The 10,332-nt window shown below is 35.4% G+C and overlaps 1 protein-coding gene across 7 annotated transcripts in view; it reads left to right on the forward strand.

The window, feature by feature from the left end:
• The window catches only part of LOC106115861 (uncharacterized), a 65,019-nt gene extending 54,687 nt beyond the window's left edge, over positions 1 to 10,332 (forward strand). For 5 of the 7 annotated variants that reach the window (XM_013309461.1, XM_013309463.1, XM_013309462.1 and 2 more), the window contains 6 exons: positions 3,803 to 3,968; positions 5,441 to 5,467; positions 6,703 to 6,834; positions 7,125 to 7,244; positions 7,499 to 7,554; positions 9,411 to 10,332. In XM_013309461.1, the coding sequence (XP_013164915.1) occupies positions 3,803 to 3,968; positions 5,441 to 5,467; positions 6,703 to 6,834; positions 7,125 to 7,244; positions 7,499 to 7,554; positions 9,411 to 10,032 (1,123 nt within the window). In that variant the 3' untranslated portion in view covers positions 10,033 to 10,332. Of the gene's footprint in view, positions 1 to 3,802; positions 3,969 to 5,440; positions 5,468 to 6,702; positions 6,835 to 7,124; positions 7,245 to 7,498; positions 7,555 to 7,783; positions 8,122 to 9,410 lie in introns of those variants that run through there. The other 2 variants (XM_013309467.1, XM_013309465.1) reach the window with 2 other exon arrangements.

Genomic DNA, 10,332 nt, shown 5'->3' on the forward strand with positions numbered 1-10,332 from the left:
ACGGGATAAACAAACGCAGTGAGACGGTGACACTGACCCACACCTGCTGCCCTGTGCCCTTTGTAATTACATTTATACAAATCCGTCCATAGTTTATATGAAGTGAAAGCACGCAGCGTGTTACAATGTTGTCCGCAGTATCCGTGTGTTGGCCGTACCTACGAAAACTATTGTGGTTTTGGTGCAATCCTAGACTTTACAATATCATATGCGAAAGAAAGTGTTTTGTGGTGGCGGTGCGGAGCAGCGAGCGTGACTCGCGGCGCCGCGACGCCTGCCCGTCACGGCACTAGTGTCACTCCCCTTGTACCTCGCTGCCGACACACCTCGCCGTGGCCGGCGTCGTTGACGTTGCCGCGTCATCCGACACGCTTCAGTCGGCTCGCTGTACATATTCGCGTACTCTATATCAGTAATAACGAAATGACGCGAGATATATGTACGTCGCACTCCAACCGCTCGTAAATAGTTCATTTACAATTAGACTGCGTACAGTTACAGTCCGAGACGGACGCCGGGTCGAAACAGAGTGTGACAAGAAGAAATCGTGATTATTGTGATCTGTTCAGCATGAATGAGTAGGGTCGCTACGTTGAGATCTAATTGTACCGGGCGAGGTGGCGGTGGAGATAGCACGGTGTGCGGCGTGCGGCGCGCGACTGTCAGTATAGTGCGAGCGCGTGCAGCGCGCCGTGAAACCGATTTGTTTGCAATGCGTGCTGCGGCCACGTCGGCCGGACCCGGCCAGCTGGGCGCGCGACGCCAGAAGACCGACCTACACGTGGCCGAACCCACAGCCTCGGCTCGTTCAGCCAGCCCTGCACCCAGCCTTCGCAGTCAGCGCGCCCGACAATACAGGTGCCACATACTCCCTCACGCAAACAATCGTTTGAAGAGCAGTGTGCAACCATTGCTTAAAGAGTCGTTTTACTGGTGCATATCTTGAAATTGATATACAAGATAAAATTGATATCGTATCGTATCAATCGTAGTTATCTACCGATGTTATCACACTGCCAAGTGTCTCATAAATAGCCCGCGATATAGAGACCTGTTGCGTGTGTACCGATTTTATTTACTATAAAATAATCGTTTTCGCGCATGACTTATTTCCTTATTGTTTTGATTTGGATTTAGCTATTAAGTTATATCCACTGTTTCGTTTTAAAAAGGCTAATGGCCAATTTGACCGCAATCATGTTCGAGGCTAAATCGTTGGCGGTCGAAAGTGTATTCCGTTTTCGTCACGTATGAACAAACTTAGGATATAGACCAAGGTTGCGAAACCAATTTTGTATAAACAATCCTTGTTGCCAGCTCCCACGCTATGAGGTCATTTAAAATCATAATAAAATATTTAACGTTTGTTTATTTATTTCAACATTAACTTATTAAATGTAACATTCCAATTGTTACAACATTTGTAAAAGAGTGACTCCAAAAGTAATTCACGGTCATGTGAAATAAATTATCTTCCTCTCGTGTGACAGTTCTATTTAATTCTAAGTTTAAATGTAAATTCATAAAACTATAATCTATAAATAGATCCGTTACTAACATTGTATTTACCTATTTCTTGTATTTTTCGTCGCGGTCGATCGGTTAACGGTTTCATAACGAGCTGCTGCGATTTTCCTTTCTCTATCCGTCCTCAAGTTACCTTTTGACATTGGAAATCAAGTTAAGAATAAATACAACTAATCGTATGTAGCTTGAGCTATGTAAATTCATTTTTATTTACTAAAGTAATTTCTGACAACTAACCGTGGGTTTCTGACTCCAAAGTCTAGGGTTAAAACGTATTGTTATGTATGTCTTTTCAATGATAATGACAGGTATGATGATATGTTTTATACGGAGATTTTGATCTTAGAAACCCACGGTTATCAAGAATAAAATACAATTTTCTAACGTATGTCTAAAAGGGCAATATAAGGACACCATGTTAAACCTTTTAAAAAGTACAGACGTAAAATTTATACCAAACTAAGTTATAAGTACAACACGTGAATGATTGAAATGCTTATTTGCTAAACGGCATTCAGTTTTAGGTTAATATTGCCAAGTGGATTATTTTCATAATATGCTTATAATATTTATTTAACATTCATATATGTAATTTCTGCTTGTATTACAAAATAAACCTACAGCATTGTTGATAAACGTCAAGTTAATTTTATTAAAAAGTAGTTGCCGCTCGCGACTCCGGCGGCGCTTAATTGAACAAAAAATAATAATTAGTAGCCTATGTGTTCTCCCAGACTGTTGTACACTTAAGCCAAATTTCAGCATCATCAATGCAGCAGCAAATGCAATTTCAATTTCTTTATTAATATGAAGAAAATTATATGATTACTATATCTTGTTTCAAATGAACATCTAAGTTGTTAATAGAGAAACGTCAAAATGCATTCGTAGCGGCCATTAACATATTTGATTTTAATTATAAAATCAACACAAACAAAACTAAATATAGGAGGGAAAATTAAAAACTGTTTAGTGGTATTATAAAACAGAAAAATTGTAGGACCGTTTTCATTAATTAGTAGGCGCGGCGTGTACACTCCTCGAGTTATTGCCTAAATTAAACTGCCAGTTATAAATGTCATTTGTTTTTAAAGACAGTTTCGTTATAAAGTAAACAGCTACACTAACTTCTCAAGGATTATGTTCCTCGATACTCATATACATTAACTAGCGGTCGCCCGCGACTCCGTCGACACTTTATTTAAAAAAAAACATAATTAGTAGCCTATGTGTTCTTCCAGATTATGTTCTATATGTATGCCAAATTTAATCGAGATTCGTTCAGCCGTTCTGGAGATACCTTCAAACAAACAGCCATCCATATAAACACACGTATTTATAATATTAGTAAGTTAAACGTAATACAAGTAAACAAATTGAAATATTATAATAGAAGCATACATATTAGTCATTATAATCGCTTATATAAAACCAAGGATAGTATATAAAAGAGTTTAAACAAATGCTGTAATCGTGTACTGTTATATAAATATTGCACTCTCGTATAAAACGTTCCGATTGTTCTTTGCAATTTTATCACAATTTTATTAAAATTCACCAATTCCTATGTTTGACATCAAATCGTGCAAATTAAATTTAAACCAATTCCTTACTTGTTACTGATTGGGCTGATACTCGTATATTACATACATGTGTAAATCACGCGACAGTGCAATATTATTATGACTTGGTGCTGATAAAGATGAGCAGGAAGGTGGCCATAGAACCTTCACAATGAAACGAAAGAACCTCATCGAGTTTGGGCTCGATTGAATTGTCTTGACAAACTTTTTAAATGTTTAGTTCTGTTAATTAAGAAGAATATAATAAGCGCATGTTTTCAAAAAGTTTTTGCTTCTTTCAATTTTTTAGTTTCATTTACGTACTACCCTAACTCTCTCGACCATCATATAACATGTATCTACAAGAAAACTCTTATGTTTTGGGCGTTTAGCCTTAATATGGCTTCATGTTACTTAATTAAGGTGTCCATTAGTATAATTTAAGGTAGAAGTTTGATGAAGCCTCAAAATACAGTTTGGAGCTAAATCTTATTAACCCTCAAGGTAATTGAAAATCTTGTCGCGGTAGTATCGTAGTATATTTATGTTAAATCGAAATGAAATTTTCACAACAGTTATTTTTCGTTTATAAAGATTTAGGATTGATTCAGACTTTAAAGTATATTGTGCTCGTTTGGTAATCTTACTGTCCTGGTAGATACCGCTACTAAGTACTTCTAACTTATTAAATTCTGATCTCTTTGCATACCCAGAGCGAGCCTACCAGTACGCACAGCGCGGCTGCTACAGCGGTCACGTACAGCGACGCCGGCGGAGAGCGAGGGCAGCACCTCGCCCGCACCAGCGCCTTCGTCCCTGCTGCAAGATGTCGTCGACATCAAGACATTGCTGCTGCAGCTCAAACGAGTCCTACAGGAGGTAAGACACAGAAAAATTTACACTATAATAGTGTAGATATTTTTAATCTTAAAGGATAAGGTCTTTAGTTATGCGAAGTTAACGGAATTGATTAAAAATTATTTTTCTATATATTGGTAGAATCATACTGCAGCACAAACATTTGCTGTGCTTATTTTTTATGTACGTATCCTGAGTAGTATATTAATGTAAATAAATAAGATAATCTAGCATAGATAGTCTGTATTAGGATATTTTTACATCATTATTTAACATATTATATTTTGATGTTATAACTTAATTATGCGATGTTTATATGATCTGATCTAAATAATGACACAATATCAATGCTATAATAGTTATTCAACATCCGGGTGAATTGTCTGAACTCCGAATCAATAATGAGATTCCATCTTGTCATATCTTACTTCTTACTAATATTATAAATGGACATAAGATTTAAAGAAATAATATATTAAAAACGAATAATTACCTAAAATATATTAGTGAAAGGAGTCCCTTAAGACAAGGATCCGAAGATAAAAAAAAGAAAAGACATTATAAATTCGAATGTTTGGATGGTTGTTTGTTAGAAGGTATCTCCGGAACGGATTACCGGATCTTGATGAAATTATTCACAGAGATAGAACATAGTCTGGAGGAAAACCTAGGCTATTTATTAAGATTTTTTTTAATTCCGTGTGAACGGAGTCGCGAGCGATAGATAGATTTATATCTTCAAGCTGAAATTAGATTATCTATCTCGAAAATGTAAAGATTTTTCTATTATCTTATTATATATGAAGTGCTGATTAAAACCTTCATAATATTTATTTCAGTAAAATATGTTGAGAAATATTTTTTTTGTTATCATTAAGTTGCCGTTAGATGCATCAGACACAGTTTCCACACGGAGACAGAAAGCTTGGGATCGAGCTCAGTTGCGATAACAATCAAGACTTGCTTCACATGTTCACATTATACTTATGATTATGACAAGATGAACTTTAGTCCTTTTAGATAGCTTGCACGCGATCTTTTCACTTCCTAATAATTTAAATTAATAATGCCGTTGTTACAAGAAAGAAATATATTTAATATTTATTAAGCCTTAAAAGCCAACTGGTTTCTGTATACGACTAAATATGAGGTTTCTTTTTGTGTAATATCATAGCGGAATAATAATTTTAGTTGTAAATATATTTAGGAAAATGAAATCGTTGAACACTATCAAAAATTTTAAATCGGAATAATACATTTTTGTTCTTATGTTTAGTAGCTAGATTGAATAATTTTGCTATTATTATAAATTAAATTTGCATGGATTTATTCTTAATGTATATTAATTCACTAGAAATAATATTCATTTTTATTATACTTTTGAATTTCTGTTTGTAAATGCTTGATTTGTTTGCGCTGATATTTTTTGTTTTTTTTTTCCTTTTTGTTTCGTAACTTGTTTGTTTGTTTGCATCGGTGTTTGCCGCATGCAGCCCGGGGAGGAGCATCATTCGATGAGTGTAAGTAATATTGCACTGCATGTTTTTTTTGCATCTTTTATACATATAACTTGCCACTTTGCCTGTTCCAATAAAATAAGGTAGTTTGCAGTTTACAGGTGGCGTCATTTGTACGTAATTTTTAGGTAACATGTTAATTCCAATTTAGTTTTATCAAAAATAGTTTGCATAGAAATTTTGTTTTCATTGCGTTAAATGGTAGTTAAATAATTTAACTTTTTATCAAGGAATAAATGGAAATAAATAATATATTGTAAAATAACATTAAAAAAGAGCTAAAAAAAATTATTGTATACCATAGACCACTTATACGAAGTTGTGGTATTCTGATATAAACTTTGATATATTTGTAGCTCATGTTTGTTTCATTTCCCAGAATTATCCTACAATAATAATGTGAACTTTAACATTTTACTTTGAAAGCATAAAGTTAATGTAAATGTTACATTATAAAGGCCAAAGTTTGTTTAGTAATGAAAAGTTTGGTACATCCATCACGTAAATAGAAACTTAGCTACTTAAACCAATTTAATTAATATATTACTACTAAGATAGGTTGTTATTGATGATATTATATAATGATGAAATGATTTAAAAAAAAATTTTTTTCATAAAATATTTTTTTTAATAAAAAGAGGATTTAAGTCTCAATCGTGCTGGCTGCTGGTAATATAAAATAAGTATTATTCGTGAAAAAAAATTACATTAAACGGTTATCTTTCATAATATACAGTTCTATCTCTTAAATAAAACATTAAGAAGATTTTTTTTATATCTTTGTCCAAATACGTATTAAATAAAGGCCAATTGTGGGCGGATTTAATGAGCATCACATATTATGGGCGTATTTCTCGATGACGCACAAATGCGAATGTATTACAAACAGACCGACATTAATTGCCATAACAAGCCTCATTATATAGCACGATTCAATCGGGACTTTGGAACGCACAGACGTATTTAATATTTGCCTATGTATTCGCAAGTTAAAAGTAAAATTTGTAAAAGTATTACTTTTGCTAATGGCTATTTATATGTTCCTGGCCATCACAAATTAATTTTACAATAGTCATAATATAACAATAGCCATTGCTTCTTAAACCCATTACCAAAAGTAGTAAGGCTAGACTTGAATTAAAAGGTAATTTTACTACGTAATAAATTCATTGGTTCATCTTAACTGTATTGTTGTGAGAAGTGTACAACACACTTGATGTGGTCATTATGTGTTGCAGAGCGAAACTCTCGACCCGTTGCTGGCGGCGTGCGCGGAGAGCCCCGCGCGCGGCAACGGGCGCCGCCCCCCCGCGGCCGCGCTGCCGCCAGACGCTGCAGCCGAGATGCGCCGACAGATCCTCTATCTGCAGGTAACTGACTGCCACTTCCCCCAACTACATCAACACTACCCTGCGTTACAAACCCGCAACCAAGTATCTTTCTTTTTCGGGCCGGTGACCATTTTTTGTCCTCTTCCGCTTCCTACTCTTTTCTACTTAGAAAAGGTTGAGAAGTGACAGTGGATTTGGCCGGGAGGAGATGTATTGCAAAGGGAAAATTTGCTCCTGCATCCTATCCTCTAACCAATGAACTTTTTAACTCCGGGCAGATGACTATTGTTAGAAATTGTGGTAAACTAATAGTGTTTTATCAATTCCAGAGTCAGTTGGAGGAGCGCGACCGGCTGGTGCGCGTGCTGCAGCAGCAGATGTTGCGTATGGCGGAGAGCCACGAGCCCCGCAGCGACGACACCGTCAACGTCGCCACGCAGACTGATCGGGTGAGTCCTCCTCTATCCTCTACCTGGCGGTTACGTTCATACGAGCAAGATACGTTAATTAGTACAAGCTCCCAACTTGCGTTATCATGCCTACCACGTCAGGAATCTGGGTTAGCCACGTGGCCATTGTGCAAATTTTTATTTGCTTTTACAGTACAACAGAATTACGGACGAAATTTTCAAAGTCGTAACGTAGATATTTTAAAAAAAGCTGTAGCACTTTAAGGCAATTTAAGGCATGTATCGTGTTTCAGTTGCGGCCGCCGATGAGCACGGCGCTAACGAGTTCTGAAAATTCCGGATTAGTGAGGTAAATATTACATTTTTTATATTTCACTTCAAGTATAAGCTGAATTCAAGATATTATGTTTCATATACAACATGCTTCCCACTCTTACACATATTTAATTATATATTTTAGCCGTGTAGTATTGTTATTTGTATATTTATTAGTTTTTATTACCACTTGTATCTCTGTGTGGTATATAACCCCTTTATATTTTTCAAAATTGTAATTATATATATATTTATTGTTATAGGTTAATCACCGCGTCGTTAGATTCAATAAAGTCCTTGTTGAAATCATGTTACTTCAACTTTCCCCTGCACTTTGGACCTTATGCCCCGTTTATCACTTTACCTAAATTAAAAGAAACTTGTTCATCAGTAGTACAAAAATCATTATTCACGCCATTGCAACTAACATCATACGTCAGACGTAATTGGACAGACATTTTTAGTGAATACATGAACAAAAAAATGTCTTTTTCACCAACATCTATGTGTAGAATCACTCTTACTATCTCTCCATATTTCATTGGCATTTTCCTTTAATTTTGTAATAATTTTATTTATATCTACCTCATAGCTATTATTATATTAAATCGCTCAATGTCTTCCAAATTTAAAAATCAAATTATATAATACATGCTATATTTCATTTGTTCCAATTTATTTTTCATTGTGTTTAAAAAAAACGTTCATTTTGTTCTAATTTCCTCACATGCTGCTTTCAATTCCATTACGGATTTGGAATTTAAAATCGCAATGGTTATAACCACGACAGTTTCCACTTGGGGGGCGGCAGGGTTCGTCCGTCAGATCAGGTAGCGTGGCTCGACTGCTTGCTCGCTGTTTGCCTCTTGTGCTCTGTCAATGTGCTCTGCTTTCTGCATCTTGTTTACCCCAACACTAACGACAACATTCTCACCTCTGATACAGACATCGATCAGTACTGCTTCAAATATTTCAAGTGATTCAAATTTATTCGTACTTGCAAGTTTAACGGTTCTTTGAGAAACTTAGCACAGCTTTGTACGCTACGGCTATCAAAAATGCAGTTGAAATTATTATACAATACTGTACTTTTGACTTTTTATTACTTAACTTTGTTAAAAAGAAAGTTTTTGGCTTTAATGTTGAATCAACTATTTTCTAAACATTTTATAAATTTATCATTGTCAAATGGTGCTAATCTCTCAAAATTTTCTATAGACTCTAAAATTCGTTTGAAATGTTTTTATAACAGATGAGGATTTTAAAATTTAACTAATGTTACCAATACTCTGTGATAATGTTTGATTTTTTTGGTAATAAAAAAATAACTTATTTAAGATACTGTCTGGCTAAAAAATTGGACTAAACAATGATACTATAGTCCCTGTTTTGTATGAAGTTATAATATATGTTTGTATGTGTGATAGAGTTAACTGGTACTGAAACTATTTGTGTACTTTGATTATGAAAATGATATCTGTGTTACACGCTGCCACGTCAGAACTTAAAGGTAAGGTTCATAGTACTTGACGAAATACCAAAGGGAGAATACATCACTTTAATCAATATTTAACCCTATTTCTAAATCATTTTCATGAAGAGTTCTTTTTATTTCAAAAGACCTGACAAGCATCGTCATTTTCATTCAATTGTCTTGTTCTAATCTAGATATTACTAGTAATCAATTCTTTATTTTCTTGTCTATATAATTTTAATTAATATTTAATAGATTATTTCTAGTAAAACTTTAATAAAAAAATTCATTTTGACATTATTATCCAATTACGACGAATCTTTTCAGTACATCTCAGTTTAAACGTTTGAGTTGCATGTGTGTAAGATAAAATGTCTAGTTACCAATATGATATTAATATACGCACCATTCAACAGTTGGAATGAACAATCGAGCGCACGGAAGCTGCCGTCGTACAGTGAAGCACAAAAGACTAAGAGACCTGTAACCAACGGGACAGTGAAATGTCAGTGCGGTGCGAGGAAAGTGAACGGAGTGACAGAGGAGGACGGACACACAGACAGACAGACAGCAGTGCTAATCAAAACTAACAGCCGTGTCGGCAGTAAATACCTTCAAGCGCTCGCAAAGAACTCCGACAGCAAGAGGTATACGAAGCGCGACTCCTCCTTAAGCGACAAGAACGACAGAAAGTCTCTTTACACCTCACGATCTAGGTCCATTGAGAACTTCAGTCGACAATCAGTTGAGCCATTTAAATCTACCATAACAGACGAATCAACCCTCAAACATCACACGTCGTATGGAGATCTTTACAACGGAAGGATAAGTAGCAAAGAAAGTGTCAATGGAAACAGACACAGTCCCAGTCTGAATGGCCAATCGACGGACACGGATTACAGTTCAGACGGGGGCTACAAGTCCTTGCCTTCCTCAATAAACTACGGTCAGTCGCCTAAGAAAGTGAGCGGTATACCTCGCAGGTCTCTCGAGCACAAGTTTCTAACTAATAAACAGGTCAAAGCGAGTGCTGTCTGATATTCTGTGATTGCGTATTATCAATTCGATCTCAATGTTGCTATTTAGTTTGACATTTTCAAATTCATGTTTACTGACCTCTATAGATGCTAAAGTTGATTCTTGGAAATGATAGCTTTTGCTTCTTTCCGAATTAAAAGCGCCTATAAATATTATTAAAAGTTAATTTTATCTGTATTATTACCAATCCTCAATTCGCTGCTAATCGCTACCATCAGTGCTATGTGGCGAAAATCAAATAGGAACAAATTAGCACGGCTTATAGCCTGTCCATATATAGAGGTCAGTGTTAATTATATT

This window comes from Papilio xuthus, unplaced genomic scaffold (assembly GCF_000836235.2).
Source record: "Papilio xuthus unplaced genomic scaffold, Pxut_1.1 DF827777.1, whole genome shotgun sequence".
NCBI lineage: Eukaryota > Metazoa > Arthropoda > Insecta > Lepidoptera > Papilionidae > Papilio > Papilio xuthus.